A 26,959-nucleotide genomic window follows, 5' to 3' on the forward strand; every position below is an offset into this window, starting at 1 on the left:
GTTTTTACAGCACTCAGTAAGACTTTATTTTGTGAACCGGAGTCCTTTGGGTTTAGTCTTTCTATGCACATCCCTGATGATTTTATATATATTTTTGTTTCTCCCAATTCCAACAAATGATTTCACCTACTTTCATTTTTCCCCAGCAGTACCAGGATCTTTTTTGCAGCGAGACTGAACGACTGTGCTCATATTTGTTTTTCAGCACTTTCAAACTAGTAATTTTATCTCATACAATGTCCACTCCGTACCATTTTATATTCACTTGCCCATTGGAAGGTGGTTTGTTAAGCCGCTCCTAACCTGGAGTCAGACTTTGCCCAGTAAGCCGCTCACTCTGATTCTGTTGCTTCCGGTTGCTGATTTCAAAATTATTAATGGCAAGCGTCGATTCACTTCATTGGACGAATACAGCCTTTTAGGCTACACCCTGTTCAGTTATCCGTCACCTGTTGACCCCTATACTAGCCCATGCTAGCCCTGGGAGGCGAATCATGTAATGCCATAACTGAAACCTCATCTGCTAAACCAAACCTACTGAGATTAATAATATAAAAAATGCTTACAAAAAGAAGTTTGAAGAGATATCTACTCCTTAATGCCTACAGTCGAAGTTTTGAAAAGTATATTAACGTTTCTTATGGACTTGAAATCAGACAATAAAGAGTTTGAAAGAAAACGAGCAATTTCCAAAAAGAAAACAAAATATTCAGGACGCGTTTCATAAAAAATCAGTTTATTTGCCAACAAACGAAACACGAGTAGTAGGAAATCTTTAAAAGATAACAACCCTACAAGAAAATGTTTTAATAATGCCCAATTATCAGCTGAAATAACTTGCATTGAAAAACAGCTAATTTAAAGTTGTGCGAAATTACTACAAGCATTACCACCAGGGTACAAAATTAATGTGGACAAATTTAGAAAATTTGCTCTGAATATTCCGGGGGAAATAACACCCATGTATTTTTGCTATTATCTTTCTCCTGCAGTGCATAAAATTTTGATTTAGCCTTCCAGTGTCATTCAAAATGTAATAGCTTCAATAGGAAAGCTCTCTGAAGAAGCTACTGAACCATAGAATAAGGACGATAAGATATATCGACTGCATCTTACACGAAAGGATTCACCAGTCGCTAGAAATCAGGACTTGTTTAACCGATTAATTTCGAGCTCAGATCCTCTGACAACTGGTCAAAGAAAATTACCTTGCAAAAAACAGTCGATTCTATTAAAATCAGTTCTTGAGTCATTTTAATAATATTACAACTTTTTTTCTCATTTATTAACTTAAACTATTTGAAGTAAATTTAAATTCGCTATCATTAAAATTGTTTCTCCTAAGTTTTATGTTTTTTACAATGTACAACTGTGAATAAATTGAATGGTGAACAGTTAATTTATACTTCGCGTGTTTTTCGAATCTGTGAATTTTTTTCTGTAATTTGGTAGTACTGTTAGGAATAACTATACCACTACATTCGGCTGTTTTACCTTCATGTAGCTTCTAGCTATTCAGCAAATTCACATGATCACTCCGTGGATACCGTTTTGACTCAATTGAGGATATAAAAGCTGAATCGAAGAAGGCTCTGATGGCCATTATGACGGAGGATTTTTCCGAGTGCTATGATGACTGGAAAAATCGTTGGCATAAGTGTATTGCAGCGGGATGGGATTACTTTGAAGGAAATGTAATTTGTCCATTTCATCTTTCAATTTGATCACAGTAGTACATACATATGTATGTGTTTTTGCGAGAGGCAACGTGAGTAGTGGGAGCTTAGTTTGGAGAGTTTGATTAATAGTAATATTATTTTTATTGCTTATTGTAAAGCTAAGAAAAAAATTAATTTTAGATATAGGCATGGAAGTAGTTTTGGTCACTGTGTCTCGGTACGAACGCATCAGATTACTATCAGATAACTAATTGATGTCTTTGCAAACACCTGGCGTCAGTAGCTCCGTCACTGCAGAGAAATTATCTGTTTAGAACTTAAAATAGGTAAACGAATTAAGAATGAAATATTATTTTATAGAAATGTTATTATATAAGCAGATTAAATGCAGTTTTTACCATATATTTCATAATTATATAGTCCAAACTGTACATATCGTATGTGGTATATACATATGTACATACGTATAAGTATATAATGCGTTTGCCTCACAAGTTTCACTATGGGTTCCGAATTATGCTTTCTAATCCGATTTAAAAATAAACTTAAATTAGCTTCAATGCTCTTTGAAAGCAAACAAAGCACTGCAGCTAGACATCTTGTTCTCACCAACAGGAAAAGTAAATTTTTACAATTGCTTTCTCATGAGTAAAGTGGCTACAAGAACGCATAATGCAATTTGGCAGCAGGGAAATTGTGATTGAATAAGTCAGTGCATTTCTCATAGAAAATCATCTATCATGTAAAAAAAATGATTAAAAACAAAAAAAAATTAATTAATTAATATTTCCTTTCAAAATAATTGAAATAATTATAAATATTTTATTAGTTCTTCATATCATTCCTGGTTTAACGAAAATTCTTTGTGCATATGAAATATTTTACCTCGAACGCAGTTATAACAATAATTAGCTTATACTTTTACACCGGATTGCTCCAGTGTAATCCTAAGTGGTAAGCAGTGGCCTCACAAATAAGTTTGATATAATTAATACGCTAATTGTAATGAAAAATTAACAAAATTACTGGCTAACAAAATTTACTGATCTGCAAATATTTAGTCAACTATACTATTCCTATGATGAGCTAGGCTATTTGTATGTAAATAAAATAATTCATTAGCCCCTTATTGCTTATTTTTATTACCTACAGTCTTATCTGATTTTTTACAAGAACGCGTGTAGCACTGTGGTACAGAATAAGTTGCTACAACTGAACTCACGTTTCTATAATGTTATAATCTATAAGAAACACTTTTAATTTGCCTTTTTAATTAAGTGATTGTAAAAAAAGTTACCTTGAGGTATCTTACTTGAAGTTTGTTTTAGTAAGTAATTTATCAAAGAAAAGCATGAAGGTTCACCATTTACTCATATACTTGTAAATCCGAAAATATTAAAACTAAATGTATGTGTCATAATTAAAAATAATAATAACCTTAAATTGTCACGAAAGGTGCTTTTACATTTTATGTATTGCAAATGATATACCTATGTATTAAATGTACGGTTTTCTATTTCTTTATTGAACAAAAACGTATTTTAAACAAAATACTAGCGCAAATAAATATAAAGTATGTCTTATTCAGTTCATTTGTACATTAATTTTTTTCTTTGGTTACTCCATAATATGAGAAAGATTAACAATATTTGACAACGCCTAAACTATCGCATTGGCTTAAAAAATAAAAAAAAAACTAAACTTTAATTGGAGATTTGTATCATTTAAAATAATTCTCTAATAAAATTCAAAGTGAGATTCCAGGTAATGGTGTCTGGAGATTGCAGAAAGCTAAAATTAGCGTGGTTGAAGTCTCTTGAGTGTGCGATATATACTTATATATACGAGTATAAATAACATTTGCACTTAAAGGAGGTGATGCACTATTACGAATAGTGCAGTTTTTAACCTGATCCGTTTCTTAATTTATCACCTTTACATATTCATTTATTTGGATAGATAACACATTTCTAGTTTTGAACCTTTGTTAGAGAGGTTACTGTTTATTTTCACATCCTGGCATGAAGATGAATCTAAGAAACTTAGAAGGTTGCAATCGGAGCCAAAACATAACAGAATTATCCCTAAAAATGTCACGATTTCTAACGATTGATGCAAATTTTTCATGTGGTAGTAAATGTGTTAATCTAAAAGTAATTGCTCTGGAGCGGTGAAATAATTCAAAGAACGTGTTAAATCTAGAGGGTATTTTTTACTGTAATCTACAAAAAATTTCTAATGACTAAGTAAATATAATTTGTGTTATAGTTAAGGTCTCATCTTGTCTTTTCTTATCGAGAATACTTGTATATATATTAGAGGTGTTCTACGTTATATGGAGATTTTTGAAATAGTGTTTTAAGTTAACAGAATGGGCTAATTTCTTTCCTTTTTATGTAAAAATGTTTAAAAAAAAATTTGGGGACAATTGGATGATGGGAAGACGGCGCGGAAATGTTTTAAAATTAAAAATTGCCTTCGTATAGGAAAAAACAAGTTTTATGTATTCAAGTATCAATTTTTCTTTTAGTGTATTTATTAAATGAATATGTATGCTTTAATATGTCTCAACTAGCACGATATAAAGAATAATTTTAATAATATTTTGTTCTTTTTTCGAGTGAAAAAACGGTAAATAATATTTTTTTTATCGCACCATCGTCGTAACTGTCGATTGCTTTATTTTTGCAACATGAACCAGCAATATTTGCAAAAATAAAAAACGAACGACTGCAGACTTTGGTAACGGTATTTTTGGACAGCGAAATAAAGCAGTAAATGGACTGTGGACCAGCAATATTTGCAAAAATAAAAAACGAACGACTGCAGACTTTGTTAACGGTATTTTTGGGCAGCGAAATAAAACAGTAAATGGACTGTGTTCTTTTTTCAATAATTGTCACTCTCGTTTGTTTGGCATTTGAAATCAGATGTGTTAATTTGTGTTAATTTGTGCGAAATTGTGATTATTTAATAAAAAAAAAGAAATGAGTGAATTACCAGCAACTGCGAGTACATTACATATACAAACACGACAACGTTCTAAACAAGTTGTGAATATTGAACTAATTGGAAGAATATCTCATCAGATAACAGGTGCTAAACTACCATCGAACAAACAAGTACTGCAATTACTATTTTATAACATTAGATTTGTGTATCGGCAATTGAGAGAAAGTGCAAAATTAACAATAAATGCTGTATTAAAATTTGGCAACAAGCTCGAATTCCGACAAAAGATGTAGCTAGGTGTGTCGATAAATTAGAATCTCTGTACAAATTATGGCAGAAGATTCAAAAACCCGTACCAAATAAGAGATCTGGGCCCTATTCCACAAAAGAACTTATCAACTTTTCACTTTGTACTTTGCAAATTTTTCGTCAATTTGCAAAGCTTCCTGTTCCACAGAACTATGAAATTTGATAAGTGATAAGTTGAAATTGATAAGTGTAATTTGCAAAGTCTTTGCAATTTTTATGTTCTCTTTGCAATTTCTGTTCCACGTACGTTCACTTTTGCAAAGTGCAAAGCTTATATTGAAAAGTGTAATTCGCAAAGACTTTGCATATAATTATGCTGTTCCGTTCCACAAAAACTGTAAACTCTATTTTTGCAAAGCAAAATTTGATAAGTTTGTCAAAAATTTGCAAGGTAAATGATCGCTTTGCAAATTCGTATTATCATAACTAGTCAAGCTTTCAAAATGTTAAGACATGAGTTTTTGTTCGACAATAGTAAAGACGCGGTTAAAGCTAGAAATTATAGAGACCGAATTAATTTTTCGGGACTACAAAATTTCAATTTTAAAGAGTGCTTCCGTTTAAATCCAATCAAGGTAGATTTTCTTTTAAATAATGTTGGACAAAAATTAGAGCACAATATACAGCGCAGTCATACTTTGTCGGCTGAAAATCAACTGCTACTGTGCCTGCATTGGCTCGGAAATGGTTGCCAGTACCATGGAGTTGCAGCTTTGCATGGTGTTGCAAAATCCACAGTTTGCAGAACCATCCATAGAGTTGTCGACATTATAATAGACGTTTTATTTCAAAAAACAGTGCGATGGCCCGATGATGTCAGTGGTATTGCTGAAAAGTTTTTTCTGATGGGTGGATTCCCTTCTGTGTGTGGTTGCGTTGATGGCACAATCATTAAAATTGATGCGCCTCCATTACACGAGGAAGGATATGTTGACCGGCATGGAAACCACTCATTAACTGTGATGATGATATGTGGGCTAGACTACACATTTTACAGTGTAAATGCAAGTTGGCCGGGCAGCGTTCATGACTCAAGGGTGCTACGGAATTCGGCTGTAAGTCGAAGATTTGACAATGGATGGAGACCATTTCCGGATGCTGTTGTTTTGGGTGATAGTGGTTATGGATTGAAAAACTGGTTGATACCACCATTACGCCGAAATCCCAATAATCCTGCTGAAGAAGTTTTCAATCGTTGCCACAAAAAAACACGCCGCATAATTGAAAATAGTTTTGGCATTCTTAAAGAAAGATTCCAGTGTCTAAATTATTTGCGACTGAGGCCTTAGTTTGCAGGAAAGACAGTCATAGTTTGTGCCATCTTACACAATATTGCCTGTAGCATCGGAAGGAGTAGTGAAAATATGCAACCCACTGAAAACACTGACAATGAAAGCGAGGAATTGGATGAAAATGCTGAAGAATAAAGTGATGCCCTTAATAATATAGATCAAGAGAGTGGAATGGAAAGGGTTACTTCCCTGCTACAATACTTTACCTAATGCCAACTATTATAGTATTGTTTTAAAATAAAAGTGGTGTTTTGGCCATGACTTTTTTCCACTGCAAAAGCGTTGTATCTTATTGGGTTTGAGATTAAGGTCTCAGGGAATAAATAAAAAAGGAAGTATTTTTGTATTTATTTACATCATTTTATTAATTTCAGAGCTTTTTTGTTTTTATCACAAATTATTTCAAAATAAAATGTTTAGAAATCAAATATACACAAATGAAAAATTGGCCTTCGGTAATCAAACCTCCTCAAATAACAGACGCGATACATTTTCTGTTTCTGCCGTTGCAATTCCCTGTGTGATAGCAGAGGGTGGAATTAGGAGCTCCCTCTCCAGTTTTAGGCATTGAAGTTTCCGGTAGTAAACCTCAACCTCAAGGAGCTCCATCCGGCATTTTTTCTCTCTATCCAAAGTTTCACTTGGAAACTTGGTAGAGCGCTTCCTCTTTCTTGGGTTTAGAGGTGGATTGGCAATTGTTTCTTCTGAAATAGATATTCTGGAATCATTCTCAGCTGACGGTAGATTTTCTGAGTTGCCATAACTTTCTGGCAAATTCAAACCATCTACCACAGCTGAGTCTGATTCCAGAATATCGAGTATGGCCAAGTCAGCTTCATCCATTACCTTCTCCTTCCCACCTCCGGATCCAGTATTTCGGGCGTTATCCCTTTTACTCTGCAAATTAATAAAATTAAATTCGCAAAAATACAAAAAGTTTCTCGTCAAAAACCGGAAGCTCGATTTTGATTTTAAAGCCATGGTTTCTTGGGCAAATTTTCTTAGAACTCATCGTAGCTTACGATTTTGATAACCGCTTCGTCGAAAAAAAATAGATCCACTCTAGTACACATAGCAATTAGTAATATTTTGGTTAAACCGGTTGTTATCAGCAAGAGTTGTTGTACAGTGTACTCAACTGTTAACTCACAACAACAATGTCTATGATGACGTTTTGTTTTGTTGTTGTCAACAACATGCTTGTTAGTTATTAGCAATGCACAATAAAATAATTCCAACAACAACAAATGATGCAAATATAATTATTTGATATGTGTAGGCATAAAATTGTTGTACTTACCATTGTCCGGCTCTTCCAGAGCCCAAACAAACTGTCCCTTGCATAGGTCCATGTTTTTTGTGCTGACGCCAGTTGTAGGGATTGGACTTTTTATAACACATCCTCCCATGCTGCCTGTTTATCTAATTTGTTAACCTTCACAAAGAAATGTATACTTAAATATGCTTGAAATTTACAATTATTTATTTAAAAAATACTTATTCTGTTGTTTTTAAAACTAGCAAATAAAATGCTTTTTTTTTCTTTTATCACATTTAAAACAGCAAGTTTTTTTTTTAATTTGTATTTTGCGGCTCATTTTAACAACACATATAAAGCAATGCGAAGTGAAAAGTGATGAGACAGAAATGCAAAGTTGATAAAACGCTTTGTGGAACACTTTGCACACTCACTTTGCAAGAGAGTGCAAAGACTTTGCCAATAAAGCGCAAAGACTTTGCACTGAGCGGAAAGAGCGTAAAGTCTTTGCCAAAATATGCTCAATGCAAAGTGAGATTCGCAAAGAATATTGTGGAACAGAAACGCTTTTCACTTTGCAGTACAATATCAATTGATAAGTGCAAAGTGAAAAGTTGATAAGTTGTTTTGTGGAATAGGGCCCTGATGCTCAGAAAAAATTGTTGAAGACTTTTCTGCAGAATTGGATAATTTGTTTGACATTGCTCATAGAGATGCCTTACAAAACATGCGTATCAGCGAAGACAAGGAATTTTTGATTCTACAAAGGCAAAAAGGTCGCCCTGGTAGCATGGCTGGTGCTGACATGGTATTGTATCGGCGACAAAACAGAGCAGATCACCGCATTGAGAAAGAAATGTCTAGAAAAAGGAAACATCAACAAATGTCGGAAGTGAATCGTAAGTTTATCAAATGAAATTAATTTTATTTATAGTGGTAATGGTCAATTTTAAAATGATATTGTGTAGTCGAACTCAACGACGATTTTGGTATGGACTATGAAGAAGATATTGGTGACAGTGAGCCTGAAGTAGCGGAAACCAATGTGAAAAAAATACAGAACAAACTGCTTCAACTTGTATTAACAGGGGAAGAAAACATTTTATCACACCGCGATTGCTTTCAGCACTTGATAGCGCCAAAGTAAGCGATGGAAAGGCGATGCACATTCTGATGGCGACTGCAGAAGCATTGGGCCATTGCACTAGCGACTTGGTAGTCAATCGTTCTACTCTCCATAGACTGAGGGAAGAGCATCGCAGAAAAGAAACACAGAGGATTCAAGAGAGTTTTATTGACAAAGTGTACCATGATTGAAAATATAACGGGTGATTTTTTTGAGGTTAGGATTTTCATGCATTAGTATTTGACAGATCACGTGGGATTTCAGACATGGTGTCAAAGAGAAAGATGCTCAGTATGCTTTGACATTTCATCATGAATAGACTTACTAACGAGCAACGCTTGCAAATCATTGAATTTTATTACCAAAATCAGTGTTCGGTTCGAAATGTGTTTCGCGCGCGTGTTTTGTTCAGCGATGAGGCTCATTTCTGGTTGAATGGCTACGTAAATAAGCAAAATTGCCGCATTTGGGGTGAAGAGCAACCAGAAGCCGTTCAAGAACTGCCCATGCATCCCGAAAAATGCACTGTTTGGTGTGGTTTGTACGCTGGTGGAATCATTGGACCGTATTTTTTCAAAGATGCTGTTGGACGCAACGTTACGGTGAATGGCGATCGCTATCGTTCGATGCTAACAAACTTTTTGTTGCCAAAAATGGAAGAACTGAACTTGGTTGACATGTGGTTTCAACAAGATGGCGCTACATGCCACACAGCTCGCGATTCTATGGCCATTTTGAGGGAAAACTTCGGACAACAATTCATCTCAAGAAATGGACCCGTAAGTTGGCCACCAAGATCATGCGATTTAACGCCTTTAGACTATTTTTTGTGGGGCTACGTCAAGTCTAAAGTCTACAGAAATAAGCCAGCAACTATTCCAGCTTTGGAAGACAACATTTCCGAAGAAATTCGGGCTATTCCGGCCGAAATGCTCGAAAAAGTTGCCCAAAATTGGACTTTCCGAATGGACCACCTAAGACGCAGCCGCGGTCAACATTTAAATGAAATTATCTTCAAAAAGTAAATGTCATGAACCAATCTAACGTTTCAAATAAAGAACCGATGAGATTTTGCAAATTTTATGCGTTTTTTTTTTAAAAAAAAAGTTATCAAGCTCTTAAAAAATCACCCTTTACGTATAGGTTATTTAAATACTAATAATATTCTATTCTAGCTAAGTGATACACAAGCAATGGTCGTCCACTGGGATGGTAAAGTATTGCCAGATCTAATTGAAAAAATAAAAGTTGAGCTAATTGCAGTGCTTGTTAGTTATAATGACGAATCCAAATTTCTAGGCGCTCCAAAACTTATATCTGCCACTGGTGAAAATATAGCTACAGCCGTTTTTGATACACTTAGTAAATGGAATATTTTAGATCGCGTAGAAGGCATGTCTTTTGACACCACGTCCACTAATACTGGTCCAATGAATGGAGCATGCGCTCAATTGCAACGCATGTTAGGAAGAAATTTGTTGACGTTACCATGCCGTCACCATATTCTAGAAATATACTTACGTAGTGTATTCGACCTGCATTTCAAAGTGACTCAAGCACCAGAAGTCTCAATTTTCGAGAGATTTGCCAAAGCCTGGCCAAATATTAACACTTCATCATTTAAGAGTGGGCTCGACTGTGAAGATATAAAATCTCATATAAGTGATGGCATCTGCAATGACATCAAACAATTTTGTCATTCACAATTACAAAAAACTTTTGTTCGTGCTGACTACGAATTTTTACGTCTAGTACTTACATTTCTTGGTGACAAAGGTGGTAAATTTAAAACACCCGGAGTTACAAGTCATGCACGTTGGATAACAAAGGGAATATATTCCTTGAAAATATTTCTTTTTCGTGATCAATTTCACTTGAATAAAGCTGAATTAAAAGGCTTAAGTCAGATTTGCGTTTTTTTAGTGCGTTTATATATAAAAGCTTGGTACAAATGCTCTAATGCAATTACCTCTCCCCTGCATGATTTAAACTTTGTAAAAGAATGTATTAATTATGAAAAAGTGTACCCAAGTATTTCTTCGGAATTGCTGAGAAAAATGCAACAACACATGTGGTATTTGTCAGAGGAAAACGTCGCAATGGCTTTCTTTGATTTCAATGTTTCTGTAGATGTTAAGAAAAAAATGGTAAAAAATTTAAAATCAGAAGAGCCAACTATTAAACTACAAAACAATCGCAAAATAAAAAAATTAAGTGACTTAGGCAATTCGGATTTAAGCGGATTTGTATCCAAGAGAACTTTAACATTTTTTATGATGTACAAGTTGTCAACCAACTTTTTGTATTTGGATCCAGAGTCTTGGGAAACAAACGAGGAATTCCAAAATGGTCGCACAATATGCCACAAATTGCTTGTTACTAATGATACAGCGGAAAGAGGTTTAAAATTTATAAAGGATTTCAATACTTTTCTTACAAATAAAGAAGAAGAAAAACAGTTCCTCCTTAAAGTTGTTGAAGAACACAAAAAAAAATATAAGTCCTATAAAAAATCAGAATTAATTTAAGTTTTAATATTTCTAGATGTATTAAATAAATTGATATGAATAAAAATATTTCTTTTAAATAGTAGTTTGAAGTTAATATAATGCAAAAAATTGGAGAAAAATAATACACTAAAAGAAAAATTGATACTTGAATACATAGAACTTGTTTTTTGCTATAGGAAGGAAATTTTTAATTTTAAAACGTTTCCGCGCCGTCTTCCCATCATCCGATTGTCCCCAAATTTTTTGTTTAACATTTTTACATAAAAAGGAAAAAAAATAACCCATTCTGTAAGCATAGAATACATTTTGAATTTTAAGGACAGGTCTAATATATACCCATAATTTGTAAGTGTAAGCGTAGAATACAAATTATATTCTGAGCATGCAATGCATGAAGTGTCGATCAAAATTATAAATTGGTGTATCTAATTTACAAATTGGTCTATATAACCTAAATTTGGGATATTTATGGCCCGACGTCTTAATAAGTTTAGCATACCTAGTACATAATCTGCTAATGCTACATCAGCCCAAATAAGAGGAAACACCTTTCTCTAGTTCAAGCCGTTATAAAAATATTCATTTTTTAACATATGTAGGTAACTTTATTTAATAAGATATGTATTAATTAAGCGATGTTCAAAATTAAATTCGAAATGGTTATCTGTTGCTTCCGCATCTTCTTCTTCTTCTTAATTGACGTAGACACCGCTTACGCGATTAAGCCGAGTTAACAACCGCGGGTCAGTCGTTTCTTCTTTTCGCTACGTGGCGCCAATTGGATATTCCAAGCGAAGCCAGGTTCTTCTCCACTTGGTCCTTCCAACGGAGTGGAGGTCTTCCTCTTCCTCTGCGGGTACTGCGTCGAATACTTTCAGAACTGGAGTGTTTTCGTCCATCCGGACAACATGACCTAGCCAGCGTAGCCGCTGTCTTTTAATTCGCTTAACTATGTTAATGTCGTCGTATATCTCGTACAGCTCATCGTTCCATCGAATACGATATTCGCCTTGGTCAATGCGCATAGGACCATAAATCTTTCGTAGCACCTTTCTCTCGAAAACTCGTAACGTCGACTCATCGGTTGTTGTTATCGTCCAAGCCTCTCCACCATAAAGCAGGACAGGAATTATGAGTGACTTATAGACTTTGGCTTTTGTTCGTCGAAAGTGGACTTTACTTTTCAATTGCCTACTTAGTCCTAAGTAGCACCTGTTGGCAAGAGTAATCCTGCGTTGGATTTCCAGGCTGACATTGTTGGTGGTGTCAAAGCTGGTTCCTTAATAGACGAAATTATCTACAACTTTAAAGTTATGACTGTCAACAGTGACGTGAGAGCCAAGCCGCGAGTGCGACGACTGTTTGCTTGATGACAGGAGATATTTCGTCTTGTCCTCGTTCACTGCCATTTGCGTTGCTTCCTTGTTCAGTCTGGAGATAGCAGAACTAACGGCGCGGGTGTTGAGACCGATGATATCAATATCATCGGCATACGCCAGCAGTTGTACACTCTTATAGAAGATGGTACCTTCTCTATTTAGTTCTGCAGCTCGAACTATTTTCTCTAGAAGCAGGTTGAAAAAGTCGCACGATAAGGAATCGCCTTCTCTGAAACCTCGTTTGGTATCGAACGGCCCGGAGAGGTCCTTTCGATTCTGACGGAGCTTTTGGTATTGCTCAACGTCAGCTTACAAAGCCATATTAGTTTTGCGGGGATACCAAATTCAGACATCGCGGCATAAAGGGGCTCCTTTTCGTGCTGTCGAAAGCAGCCTTGAAACCGACGAAGAGGTGGTGTGTGTCGATTCTCCTTTCACGGGTTTTTTCAAAGATTTGGCGCATGGTGAATATCTGGTCGGTTGTTGATTTGCCAGGTCTAAAGCCACACTGATAAGCTCCAATCAGTTTGTTAACGGTGGGCTTTAATCTTTTACACAATACGCTCGATAGAACCTTATATGCGATGTTAAGGAGGCTAATCCAACGGTAGTTGGCGCAGATTGTGGGGTCTCCTTTTTATGGATTGGGCAGAGCACACTTAAATTCCAATCGTTGGGCATTAGGGTGGGTCGATTCGGGACTTTTTTTGATTCGGTATTTCTAATAGTGCGGAAAAGTTGCCGTAGTACTTCCTGATTCCAATGCAACTTTTTGTTTTGAGATCGGATTGCATCTTTAACCCCAACTCCGGCCTTGAAATTTCGGAAATTCGCCTAAAATCGTGAAATTGTCTACCTAGCACCTGAAATACGCATCTCATGGCAAAATGTATAAAACAAAAGTTATTTGTCACGTCATTTGCTACCGAAATAGTATATGTGATCATGGTCGAGATACTTACCCGCTAAACTGCGCAAGATTGTCGATTCATCCATTCAACAAAATGCTTTCTTTGCTCTTCCAGAAAACATTCTCCTTAGTATGATGACTGACGAACGGATAGAAGTCAGAAAGTTGGATCTTGACCGTCTTCTGGCAGCCAGAGAACCAGAGTCTGACACCATAAATGGAAGAGTTAGATGTAATAAAGTGCCAAAGCTGAATTTCAAAGCTAATACTTATTACGATATGATTAACTGGAAGACTATTACCTTGACTGTTCCACCAGTTCTTTGTTTAACGAAGAACTCCTAAAAGGGCTGTCGGGAGACATTGCAGAGGTATGGAAATTTTGTGAATTCCCCTCTCACAACGTGGCAGTCGAGAGAATCGTCAAACTGGTGACAGAGGCATCTTCTAAAGTTATTGGCCCCCAATCTCGTGATCTTTTTATACGCTCTACACTGAAATCTAGGCAACAAGTGCCAAAGTTTAGTACAAAATCTGATTTTATCAATAAATTGCACACAGATTCAGACTAAAACAAGCCTGACATATGGTTGGTTGGTTGGGTTGGGCTTGGGAGGAACCCGAAGAGCAGCTACCTCCACGCGGTGGGTTCTGGGTGACCAATACAGGTTAGCTGGGAGCTGCAACAATTTTCACCTTGCGCTGTGGCGCGCCGCCTTTTCGCTCGTATCTCGGGAACGGTTCGTCCTACGGCCATGATCACATATACCATTTCGGTAGCAAATGACGTGACAAATAACTTTTGTTTTATACATTTTGCCATGAGATGCGTATTTCAGGTGCTAGGTAGACAATTTCACGATTTTAGGCGAATTTCCAAAATTTCAAGGCCGAGGTTCGGGTTGAAGATGCAATCCGATCTCAAAACAAAAAGTTGCATCGGAATCAGGAAGTACTAAGGCAACTTTTCCGCACTATTAGAAATACCGAATCGAAAAAATTCCGGAATCGACCCACCCTATTGGGCATGCTTTCGTCCGACCATATTTTGCAAAGAAGCTGATGCATGCTCCTTATCAGTTCTTCGACGCCGTGTTTGAATAGCTCGGCCGGCAATCCGTCGGCCCCTGCCGCTTTGTTGTTCTTCAGGCGGGCATTTGCTATTCGAACTTCTTCATGGTCGGGTAATGGAACGTCTGCTCCATCGTCATCGATTGGGGAGTCGAGTTCGCCTTCTCCTGGTGTTGTGCGTTCACTGCCATTCAGCAGGTTGGAGAAGTGTTCTCTCCATAATTTAAGTATGCTCTGGGCATCGGTGACTATATCCCCTTTGGGGGTTCTACAAGAGTAACCTCTTGAAACCTTCTGTAAGCCGCCGCATTTTTTCGTCGAATTTTCGAGCATTACCCCTGTCGGCCAGCTTATCAAGCTGTTCGTACTCACGCATTTCTTTCCGCTTTCTTCTTCTGTCTGCAAATGGGTCTCGCTTCGCTCTTCAACTCTCGGTATCTATCTCATCCCGCAAGTGTTGTGGTCGATCGTAACGTTGCGAAGTAGGCAACCTGTTTTCTCTCTGCTGCGTCACGGCACTTCTCGTCGTACCAGCAGTTCTTTTGCACTTTCCGAAAACCAATGGTTTCGGTTGCAGCTGTACGGAAGGAGTTTAAAATGTCGTCCCACAGTTCCCTTATACCGAGTTATTGACGAGTGCTCTCATAGAGCAGGAGTGCAAGCCGAGTAGAAAATCGTTCGGCTGTCTGTTGTGATTGCAGCTTCTCCACGTCGAACATTCCTAGTGTTTGTTGACGTGCGTTATTTGCTGCACAGAGGCGGGTGCGAATCTTCGCTGCAACAAGATAGTGGTCCGACTGGAGACGTGTTTCCCGTCTATCACAATCCGGAGACAGCCAGGTAGGTTGACGAATATTCTTGTGCTGGAATCTAGTACTTCAGATAACCATATTTCGGGCCCCGGTGAATTCGATCAGCCTCAACCCATTTGGTCATATTTTCTCGTGTAGGCTGAATTTACTGACCGTAGTGCCAAAGATACCTTGTTTGCCCACCCTGGCGTTAAAGTCGCCAAGCACGATTTTGACATCGTGGCGGGGGCATCTCTCATAAGTGTTCTCCAAGCACTGATAAAAGGCATCTTTGGTCACATCGTCCTTCTCTTCCGTCGGGGCGGGGCGCAAATCAGCGATATGTTGAAGAACCTCGCTTTAATGCGGATTGTGGCTAGACGTTCATTCACCGAAGTGAATGATAGTACTCGGCGACGGAGTCTCTCTCCCACCACTAATCCCACACCAAAATTGCGCTCCTTTATATAGGCACTGTAGTAAATGACATAAGGACCTACTCGTATCTGTCCCTGTCCGGTCCATCGCATTTCTTGGACGGCGGTGATGTCAGCCTTTATTTTCACGAGGACATCCACCAGCTGGGCAGCGGCACCTTCCCAATTAAGGGACCGGACATTCCAGGTGCATGCCCTCAAATCATGGTCCTTTATTCGTTTGCCATGGTCGTCATCAAAAGGGGTGTCTCTCATCCCAGGCTTGTTGTTTCTTTTCATTGGGGGTGTTTATTTTACGTCGCGGGTCCCAAACCCAGCGCACAACCCTATGCAGGGGATGTTTCGCCTTCTGACTTTAGCTCGCCTTCAAACGGATGTTCTTAGGCTACCCAGAGGATACTTGGTCAAAGGCCGGAAGTCGTGAGCTGCTTGAGTCATATGCAAAAGAATCATTTCTGGCCACTCCCAAGTGAATGGCGATCAGAGAACTTTCCTCACTTGCGTGAAGTTCTACGCATGACTCCGTCCTCCATTAGTCTCAAATAATTCGGCTATAGCCAATCATCTGCTACTATAAAACCAGATGTGTAAATTATGTTTTCCGCGAACGCGGGGTTGGTTTTGATAACATCACAAAAGATGTGAATCTAGTGAGTTTGGTTAACGCACTAAAATGAAATATCTTTAAGTCACATTCTTTTAACAATTGACGCATGTTCGCGAATAACGTTGTAAGCGACAATTTTTTCAAAAACGGGCAATCTTATATTAATAGAAAAAAACACGTTATACCAGCAAAAAATGTCCCAAAGCAGGTATAGTGGAAAAACGTTTTAAGTACATAATTTTTATTTCATATATATTTTGAACTATTTTGTAATAGATTTTTGATTGCCATTGTAATTTCCATTGTGCAAAACTTGATAATGAACAAAAGAAGAACCTTTTTGATAACTTTTATAGCAAAAATTATAACGAGCAATGTTTATTTCTATCCTCACTTCTTGAATTGAGCGAGCCTAAAAGAAGAAGAGTTGAAGAGGGGAGTTCTATACGAAATACAACAGTATTTTATTTTTTGGTGCTTTCAAACGGAAAAAGAAAGAGAGTGTGCAAAAAAATGTTTTGTCACACATTTCAGGTAAATATTTTCTTGTTGTTGTTTTTCGTTGATTTTTACTTTACTTTTTATTTTAAAATATGAAGATAACGCAGCGCAGAGTTAAAATTTTGGTTGAAAAAGTAAAATATGGGAAAAACATTGATGATCAGCGAGGAAAATATGAAAATCGTCCCCACAAAATCATAGAACAGGAAAAACTGAGCGTTGATGAACACATAGTAAGCTTTCCCAGCCAAGAAAGTCACTATGGTCGTTCAACATCTCGAAAAATTGTCTTAACCCCAATTTAAATATTAAAACAATGTACGAGTTATACAAAGTTAAATATCCGGATACCCAAATTTCGTACAGCACATATAAGCACATTTTTCATACAGAACACAAATTACGATTTGGTTTCCCAAGAAGTGATACTTGCAAGGTTTGTGACAAGTATTTTATTGATATGATTGCCGCTGAAAATACGGAACGATTTGAAAATATTCAAAAATTGGCGACAGCTCATCACGAGCAAGCAGATAAAGCATATGCGCAACTTCGAGATGATTCCAACGCTGGCAAAAATTCACAAAATACCGTAGTCATGGACTATGATTGCTTTGTGCCACAGCCTTCTGATCAAATACTTTTCTGAAGTGAATCAAAAATTTCTTACTTCAGGGCACACCTTTCTGCCATGCGACCGGGATTTTGCACTTATCGAAAAAAAGAAAAAAACAGCTCAACTTTATACACATATGTCATATGATTCATTTTGCAAGGCCTTCGAATCCATTGCAGATTCATCAAATGGCTCTATATGAATTTAAAAACTTCGAGATGCTAGTCAAAAATTTATATAGAAATCCTTTGTGCAAAATAACTGCTGCAAAGTGGATACAAATTTCTAGATACGATCCAAACACACTTAAAATGCGTAAGCAGCATAATATAGCAGAAACATGGACTTCTTATAATTTGCGCTCAAAAAAAAACATAAATTATGCGAATTATACTTTGCCAATGCTCAGGAATGATACAATAAAAGTAAGTGATGAAAAGAAGTAGGACCTTCTGGCAATGTCGTCGTATTTACCAGAAAACTGTTTTATAAACAGTTGCCATGAAAGATAAACCAATACATATATTGATACTCTATACTATTTACTACATATCCGTTGTGAATTACATTTTGCGGAAATATCGTTTAAATTTATTTGAAATAAAAGATTTTTCGTTTTGTTTATAACCTCCTTTGTTTGTTTGTATTACTGAAATACAATTTTTTTGGTTTTGAAACCTTTACTTTCCAAATACGTTGACGGAAAAACGTTTCAAACGCCATCCTACTATATGTTATGCATAGTGGAATAACATCCATTTAATTTTTGATATAAAACGTTTTTCCATTTAAAGAGTTTAATTTTGTTTTTTTTTATTAGTTTAAGTACTTTATTAATTTTTTATTTCAATTTATTCATTCTAAATGGACAGATTACTATTGAAAAAATAAAAAAAAAAATCCAAAATAGATAAAACTTCTAATGTTCAGGAAATGAAATAAACGTTTAAATTATTTCATTTCTTGAACATTTCTAAATCTGTCGCTTACAACGTTATTCGCGAACATGCTTCAATTACTTTCCTAAGCCTAGATACAAAGTTTCATCTTACATTGTAAAGAGTGCAGATCTTAGGTGTTGGATAATGATGATGTCTAATTCTACTTAAAGAGTGTCATACGTAATAGTTGGTGGCCGCTTCCTAATTGGCGATATGTCAATGCCATATTTGACACATTCGTTTAATAAAGAAATTATATACTTATTATTTATTTTATATATAAGTGCAGTTAGCTATTGGTAGCGTTTACTCCCCCAACTCTAAATCGAAGCGTCTCGTCTTCGAATACACATTCTGTAAGTTATTAATTTGTGTCCATAGTTTTATTAACATTTTCTCTTTTTCCTTTGAATTTTTAATTTTAAAATTTAATATAATATATGTTATTACTTTGGTAACCTAATATGATGATCAATAATAAATTGCTAAAAGCCCACCAAACAGGATTTATTTTTATTTCTTGTTTTATTGGAGTTAACATGTTAAAGTTTTACAATCTTAAATGAATATTTGTTGTTTAAATGTATTCTTTTACAAAACATAGCTTAAATTTTCCTTATATTAAATATTTTAAAAAATAAATGGGATTTTCATATTTTATATTATATATTATTACATCATCTTCATAAGTTATCAAATATACTCCGTCTCTTGTACGATTATTCATATTATATTTTCCGGAAACTATTATAGCACGGTCTTTTACAATATTTATTACTTCATTCGCTTAATTACTTTATAACGGGTGATTTTTTTGAGGTTAGGATTTTCATGCATTAGTATTTGACAGATCACGTGGGATTTCAGACATGGTGTCAAAGAGAAAGATGCTCAGTATGCTTTGACATTTCATCATGAATAGACTTACTAACGAGCAACGCTTGCAAATCATTGAATTTTATTACCAAAATCAGTGTTCGGTTCGAAATGTGTTTCGCGCGCGTGTTTTGTTCAGCGATGAGGCTCATTTCTGGTTGAATGGCTACGTAAATAAGCAAAATTGCCGCATTTGGGGTGAAGAGCAACCAGAAGCCGTTCAAGAACTGCCCATGCATCCCGAAAAATGCACTGTTTGGTGTGGTTTGTACGCTGGTGGAATCATTGGACCGTATTTTTTCAAAGATGCTGTTGGACGCAACGTTACGGTGAATGGCGATCGCTATCGTTCGATGCTAACAAACTTTTTGTTGCCAAAAATGGAAGAACTGAACTTGGTTGACATGTGGTTTCAACAAGATGGCGCTACATGCCACACAGCTCGCGATTCTATGGCCATTTTGAGGGAAAACTTCGGACAACAATTCATCTCAAGAAATGGACCCGTAAGTTGGCCACCAAGATCATGCGATTTAACGCCTTTAGACTATTTTTTGTGGGGCTACGTCAAGTCTAAAGTCTACAGAAATAAGCCAGCAACTATTCCAGCTTTGGAAGACAACATTTCCGAAGAAATTCGGGCTATTCCGGCCGAAATGCTCGAAAAAGTTGCCCAAAATTGGACTTTCCGAATGGACCACCTAAGACGCAGCCGCGGTCAACATTTAAATGAAATTATCTTCAAAAAGTAAATGTCATGAACCAATCTAACGTTTCAAATAAAGAACCGATGAGATTTTGCAAATTTTATGCGTTTTTTTTTTTTTTAAAAGTTATCAAGCTCTTAAAAAATCACCCTTTACATGGAGCCATGTATAGAAGTTCACGCAAGTGAGGAAAGTACTCTGATCGCCATTCACTTGGGAGTGGCCAGAAATGATTATTTTACATATGATTCAAGCAGCTTACGACTTCCGGTCTTTGACCAAGTATCCTCTGGGTAGCCTAAGAACATCCGTTTGAGGGTGAGATAAAGTGAGAAGGCGAAAAATTCCCTCCGCAGGGTTGTGCGCTGGGCTTGGGACCCGCCACGTAAAAAACACCTCCATTGAAAAATAACAACCAGCCTCGGATGAGAGACCCCCCTTTTCATGTCGACCACGAACGAACAAAAAGAAATTAGGATTATGATTTGAGGGCATGCACCTTGAATGTCCGGTCCTTTAATTCGGAAGATGCCGCTGCCTAGCTGGTTGATGTCCTCGTGAAAATAAAATCTGACATCACTGCCGTTCAAGAAATGCGATGGACGGAAAAAGGGCAGAAACGAGTAGGTCCTTATGGCATTTACTACAGTGGCCGTATACAGGAACGCAAATTTGATGTGGTAATCGTGGTAGTGGATGAACGTCTACCCACAACCCGCTTCAAAGCGAAGTTCTTAAACAAATCGCTGATTTGCGCTCACGCTCCGATGGAAGAGAAGGACGATATGACCTAATGTGACTCTATGAGCGCTTGGAGCGCCCCTATGAAAGCTGCCCGACTTTTGCGCCGGGGTGGGCAAAAAAGGTATCGTCGGCAAAACCAGCGGTAAATTCAGTCTCCACGAGGAAACATCTCCAAATAGGCTGATGCTGATCGACTTCGCCGGGGCCCCAAATATGGTTATCTGTAGTACAAGATTCCAGCATAAGAAGATACATCAAGCTACCTGGCTGTCTCCGGATCGAAAAACCACCAACCAGATCGATCATGTTGTGATAGACGGAAGACACGTCTCCAGTGTTCTAGACGTGCATACACTCCGAAGTCCTAACATCGACTCGGACCACTATCTTGTTGCAGCCAAGGTTCGCACCCGCAAAAAAAGCAGCAAAAACGCACGTCGTCAACAAACTTAAGAAAGGTTCGACATCGAGAAACTGCAATCACAATAGATAGCCGAATAATTTTTTACTCGACTGGCACTTATGCTCTCTGAGAGCAGTTATCAACAACTCGGTATAAGGGAACTCTGGGACGGCATTTCAAACTCCTTATGCACAGCTGCAACCGAAATCTATGATTTTTGGATAATGTAAACGAACAACTGGTACGACGAAGAGTGCCGTGTCGTAGCGGATAGAAAACACACTGCCTACTAGGGTGGGTCGATTCCGGACTTTTTTCGATTCGGGATTTCTAGTAGTGCAAAAAAGTTGCCTTAGTACTTCCTGATTCCAATGCAACTTTTTGTTTTGAGATCGGATTGCATCTTCAACCCCAACTCCTTGAAATTTCGGCAATACGCCTAAAATCGTGAAATTGTTTACCTAGCGCCTGAAATACGCATCTCATGGCCAAATGTTAACAAAAGTTATTTGTCACGTCATTTGCTACCGAAATGGTATATGTGATCATGGCCGTAGGACGAACCGTTCCCGAGATACGAGCGAAAATGCGGCGCGCCACAGCGCAAGGTGAAAATTGTTGCAGCTCCCAGCTAACCTGTATTGGTCACCCAGAACCCACCGCGTGGAGGTGGCTGCTCTTCGGGTTCCTCCCAAGCCCAACCCAACCAAGCAACCATATGTCAGGCTTATTTTAGTCTGAATCTGTGTCAAATTTATTGATAAAATCAGATTTTGTACTAAACTTTGGCACTTGTTGTCTAGATTTCAGTGTAGAGCGTATAAAACGATCACGAGATTGGGGGCCAATAACTTTAGAAGATGCCTCTGTCACCAGTTTGACGGTTCTCTCGACTGTGACGGTGTGAGAGGGGAATTTACTAGATTTCCATACATCTGCAGTCTCTCCCGACAGCCCTTTTATGAGTTCTTCGTTAGAAACTGAACAAAGAACTGGTGGAGCAGTCAAGGTAATACATAGTCTTCCAGTTAATCATATCGTAATAATTATTAGCTTTGAAATTCAGCTTTGGCTCTTTATTACATCTAACCCTTCCATTTACGGTGTTAGACTCTGGTTCTCTGGCTGCCAGAAGACGGTCAAGGGCCAACTTTCTGACTTCTATCCGTTCGTCAGCCATCATACTAAGGAGAATGTTTTCTGGAAGAGCAAAGAAAGCATTCTGTTAAATGGATGAATCGACAACCTTGCGCAGTTTAGCAGGTAAGTATCTCGACCTTTGAATTGCAGCATGGAAATGGCGCGAGCCATCTTTGATTGAACTGTTGAATCTTATTGAGAACCACAAAGGTGAGTAAACTGAAAGTATGTACTTGACCAAAATCTTTCTTTCCTTTTTTGGTTTGTCAGTAGAAATGTATAATCTCAGAATTCTATTTGCACAGGTGAGCCAGCCAGATTTGCACATGTTACCTGGATGCATCGACGCTAAATCTGAGGAGAATTGACCGGAAATAACAGCTTCTGATATTTTATAGAGATAAGCTTGTTCTGTGCTAAGTTGGGTCGGATTAATAACCTCAGAAGGTAATTGGCAGGATGGAAAACTTTCAAATTTGACAACGGGAAACTTCTCACAATCAGGGAGGAGTTTACCTATGTCGCCAGAGAATGTATTTGGACTCTTTGAGACACCATCTATGTGTTCGAAAAGAGCACGAAATGGAAGTCCGTTGAAATGTAAAAGACAAACTACCCCCTGTAATGGCCTACCTATTCTTTCTTCTAGTTTCCGAATGATTCCACCCTTCCAACCTGTGTTCGTGTTGGTGCCATCAGCACCGACAACTTCTAGATGTTCTACATCAACTGAATTGTCTTGTAAATGTTGCCATATAGCTTGCGTCTCATCCTCAGCTGACCCGGAAGAAGAGGTGACGTGGCCAAAGTAATGACAACCAAGTTCCGCTATAAGAGAAATATGTTCCTCTTTGACAGTGTCGCGGTAGTACTTTTCACCTTCGCTGACTTGTGTAAGTGTATTGTCTTTGCGGCCGTCAAAATACAGCCCATATACAGAGTCAATACTTTCGGTGTTTTGGAGCTTAACTCCAACACTTTTTTTGCCGGACTAATCTCGCATTTGTCAGTGACAAAGCTAGCTTGATCCTCTGTTATCAAACCTGTTTTTTTGGCATCCAGAAAAGCAGATGAAACAATCAATGCCGCTGCTCTATCACTTACTCCAAATTTTTGGGCAGCTAAAGCAGTGTGTTCTATTACTAGTGTGTTTTGTTTGGTTTTAGAGGATGGAAGAGAAAATTCATCATCAGCATTTTTTTGGAAGAATCCATGTGCGACGCACCTACATTGTTGTCGTCTGTATGAGAGTCTGGCTGATCTGAATGGTCACGTGTTCTAGCTGATACTTTTCCGGTAAGTGTTGATGTTGAATGACGTTTTGACAGCTTTTCTTTACGTTAATTTTTTTTTTTTGTAATCTTTTTTGTTTCAGGTAGATCAACACTTCCAATGCCACCAATTCTTCTGGCTCTCCGGTCCAAGAGAAATGGTTGTTCATTGATAGGAACTTTCCTTTCCTTTGGACAAGTGCAAGAAGAAAAATAAATGCATTTACAATGCAGCGATGTCAAATAATTTTCCGGCAGAAGAGACAAATTCGTCTCTTTTAGAGCTCAAACCTATTGGGTTCCTTAAAAACATTTGTTTAAGAGTCAGAAATTTCTTATGGTATGTGGTGAGCATTTGTACAACTTTGGTTTGTGAAACTATCGGAATAGATGACTTTTTGAAAGTATTTTCAATCTTTTTTGCAACTATTTCTGTAACCTCTTTACTCCTAGGTTTATAGTTGTCGCCTCGGAGTCGCCCTATACGAAATCTTTCAAACTGATAACACAAAAGAACATCCTGGTAAGTAGGTAACTGGATATATGCCAAACACAAGACATTTCTGTTTAAATTTAAATTTAGATACAGACATTTTGAGTCTTGTGTTCTGTTGAGAGAATATAAGTGATAGAACTCGGCGAAATCACCGACAAGAGTGAAGGAACTCGATGAAAAAATATTTATGTGGAGACCAGTCCGAACCTGTCGTATGACGCAGGGAAATGATTCTAAGTGATAGAACTCGGCGAAATCACCGACAAGAGTGAAGGAACTCGATGAAAAAATATTTGGGTGGAGACCTATCCGAGCACCCGGCGAAATCAACGTCAAGAAGTGTGGCCGCAAGCCGATTTTCACCTTGCGCTGTGGCGCGCCGCATTTTCGCTCGTATCTCGGGAACGGTTCGTTCCACGGCCATTTCGGTAGCAAATGACGTGACAAATAACTTTTGCTTTATACATTTTACAATGAGATGCGTATTTCAGGCGCTAGGTAGACAATTTCACGATTTTAGGCGAATTTCCGAAATCTCAAGGCCGGAGTTGGGGTTGAAGATGCAATCCGATCTCAAAACAAAAAGTTACATTGGAATCAGTATGTACTAAGGCAACTTTTCCGCACTATTAGAAATCCCGAATCGAAAAAAGTCCGGAATCGACCCACCCTACTGCCTACCTCGCAAAGTTACAATCGACCACAACATGTGCGGGATGAGATAGATGTTGACAGTTGAAGAGGGAAGTGAGACGTATTTGCAGACAGAAAAAGAGAAAGACCGAAATGCGTGTGTATAGGAAAGCTTGCCGACAGGTGTAATGCTCGGAAATTTTACGAAATACGGAAATTTCAATGCTTTTATCAGTAAGTTATTATGACTTATAACTGTAAGTGTATAAGAAATACACATACTATACATAGGTTTCGAAAACTGGGTCACAATCGGTATTATGACACGTAAATGTTTTAAATAGGCGTACTAACTTCTGTGCAGCAGGGACGATTCTTTGTTTTGGCTAGCATCCCGCTCCGTGTAATCCAGTGTGGTTTTTGGTTTTTTTTTTGTGTCTTAATTTAATCACGATGGAAGTTGCCGCTTCACGAAAAGCTATCCACTTGTCAGAGGACTGATACATAAATGCAGTCAAATTTTTGTCCTTTGGTTGAGGTTTGCCACAGTTGCTGGGATACAATTATGCTCTTCGTTCTCTCCTCTCTTTTTTGATTCATGTAATTAGCGCTGATAGTTCATATAACTTCCCGAATTCGCCTCACTGGATGTCTATGGGCGGCATACTAGCTAGTATTTCAGATGCTTCGCTGGAAATAGTTCGAAAAGCACTTGTTACTCTTATTGCTGTGAGTCTATACTCCGCATTTATTGGTCTGGCATACGCTTTAATGTTTCCATACTGGCGCTGGCATATAATATAATTGAGCTCATCATTTTTGCTATTAGAACGTTCCGGCTGGAGCGCACGCAGCCCATGTTTGCCATCATTCTTGATAAGGCATTATGAATCTTATTCGCCATATTTGCAATGTTTGCCAAGTGCTGCTTAAATTTCAGTTTGGGGTCTATTATTACTCCTAAATACTTCAACTGTGGCTGTGAAGTAATCACGCCCTCTCCTACAGAGAGAGTTATTTTTTCCTCTATTTTCCTTGTGCTTATGAGCAATACCTCAGTTTTGGGCTCAACCAGTTCCAAACTCATGGAAGAAAACCATTTCCGCAGACCATTTATGCATTCATTACATTTATTTTGGAGGTCATCGAGTTGTTTAGCTACTGCTACCACTATAAGGCCGTCCGCGTAAGCGATTAGCCTAACGTTTTTTGGTTGTGGAATTTTTAGCACCTCATCATACTCGTACACGAGGTTCCATAAGAGAGGGCCTAACACTGAACCTTGTGGTACTCCACTTGAAATAGGGTAGGGTAGCCTTCGGTGGTGCCGCAGAACAGCTCTCTATTTTCAAAATAACTCATGACGATATTTATGAGGTACTAAGGGGCGCGTATTTCATAATAAGGCTTCGAATATATTTGTCCATTTAGCAGAGTTGAATGCATACTTCACATCCAGGGTAATCAGCGCTCAATATTTTTTTGTACCACCTTTCCATCTTTTTCCACTTACTGCATTTTTCGCTGTGCTGAAAACTTCTTCCAATGCATCGATAATGGACCTCTGTTTTCTGAAGCCGTATTGTCTTTCTGATAGTCCGCCGGGTTCCTAGATTGTAAACTACATGCGGTTCTTATTATGCTTATTGCCCATGGTGTCGAGTATACACAGAGCTCTTTTCAGTAGATTCTCCGGATTTTCAGCCTTCTCGTACAGGCTTGTTATGCAGCTTACAAGGTCGCGCATAGCTTGATTAATATACCTCTGACCAGACATAGTAATTTCAAGCTCCTTGATTTTTGAGCTCAGTTTATAAAAAATATTACTAGCTTCACTGTTCTGCATTTCCTCAGATTTTCCGCCTTTATTATGTTGGTTCTTTAGTGTACTTCCAAAACTATTTTTCAAAGCCATATCTCTGAAAGAAAATAGTTGGCAAAACCTGTCAATGGGTATGTTCAGTCCTTTGTCCTAAAACCCTAGTTGCTAACAATGCCGTAACCAAAGGCAAAGCGAAGAAGAAGAAACGAGAAAAGGAAAACAGCTGATCGAACAAAACAAAACGGCAGATTAAAATTAAGTGCACGTTTTGTTTCGCTGTTATATGGGGAAAATCTAATTTAAGTTTTATTTTGTGTAATTTACCACGGAAAGGGGCAAGTAAAAATAAAATGTTTAATACGAATCAGATTTTACTTATCTGTTTGCTAGGTTCAGTATCCAAATTAAAAGGGCCAGTCTCCCGGTAAGTCGTAGTATCCAAACTATGGCACTTTCGCCAATTATAACTTAGAGATTTCGCAAAATGT

The 26,959-nt window shown here is 37.7% G+C and overlaps 2 protein-coding genes and 1 long non-coding RNA gene across 5 annotated transcripts in view; 2 read left to right on the plus strand and 1 right to left on the minus strand.

Annotated features, from left to right (window-relative positions):
• The first annotated feature begins 2,402 nt into the window (after positions 1-2,402).
• Positions 2,403-26,959, plus strand: part of LOC105224078 (voltage-dependent L-type calcium channel subunit beta-2) — a 995,088-nt gene continuing 970,531 nt past the window's right edge. The window contains exon 1 of one of the 3 annotated variants that reach the window (XM_049462492.1): positions 2,403-2,633. In XM_049462492.1, coding sequence (XP_049318449.1) covers positions 2,551-2,633 — 83 coding nt within the window. In that variant the 5' untranslated portion in view covers positions 2,403-2,550. The remainder of the gene's footprint in view (positions 2,634-26,959) is intronic. The other 2 variants (XM_049462493.1, XM_049462517.1) reach the window with 2 other exon arrangements.
• On the minus strand, positions 6,798-7,850 carry LOC125775676 (uncharacterized). Its single transcript, XR_007421277.1, has 3 exons — positions 7,730-7,850; positions 7,533-7,667; positions 6,798-7,129 (listed from the first exon to the last, which is right to left on the minus strand). It is a non-coding gene; the product is annotated as an uncharacterized LOC125775676 (long non-coding RNA).
• LOC125780362 (uncharacterized) lies at positions 8,128-17,986 on the plus strand. The gene is made up of 3 exons (XM_049462644.1): positions 8,128-8,389; positions 8,459-8,792; positions 9,792-17,986. Exons 2-3 carry the CDS (start codon positions 8,652-8,654, stop codon positions 11,142-11,144), a joined length of 1,494 nt encoding a protein of 497 aa, XP_049318601.1. The 5' UTR covers positions 8,128-8,389; positions 8,459-8,651; the 3' UTR covers positions 11,145-17,986.

The sequence above is a fragment of the Bactrocera dorsalis genome, chromosome 1 (assembly GCF_023373825.1).
Source record: "Bactrocera dorsalis isolate Fly_Bdor chromosome 1, ASM2337382v1, whole genome shotgun sequence".
NCBI classification, from domain to species: Eukaryota; Metazoa; Arthropoda; class Insecta; order Diptera; family Tephritidae; genus Bactrocera; species Bactrocera dorsalis.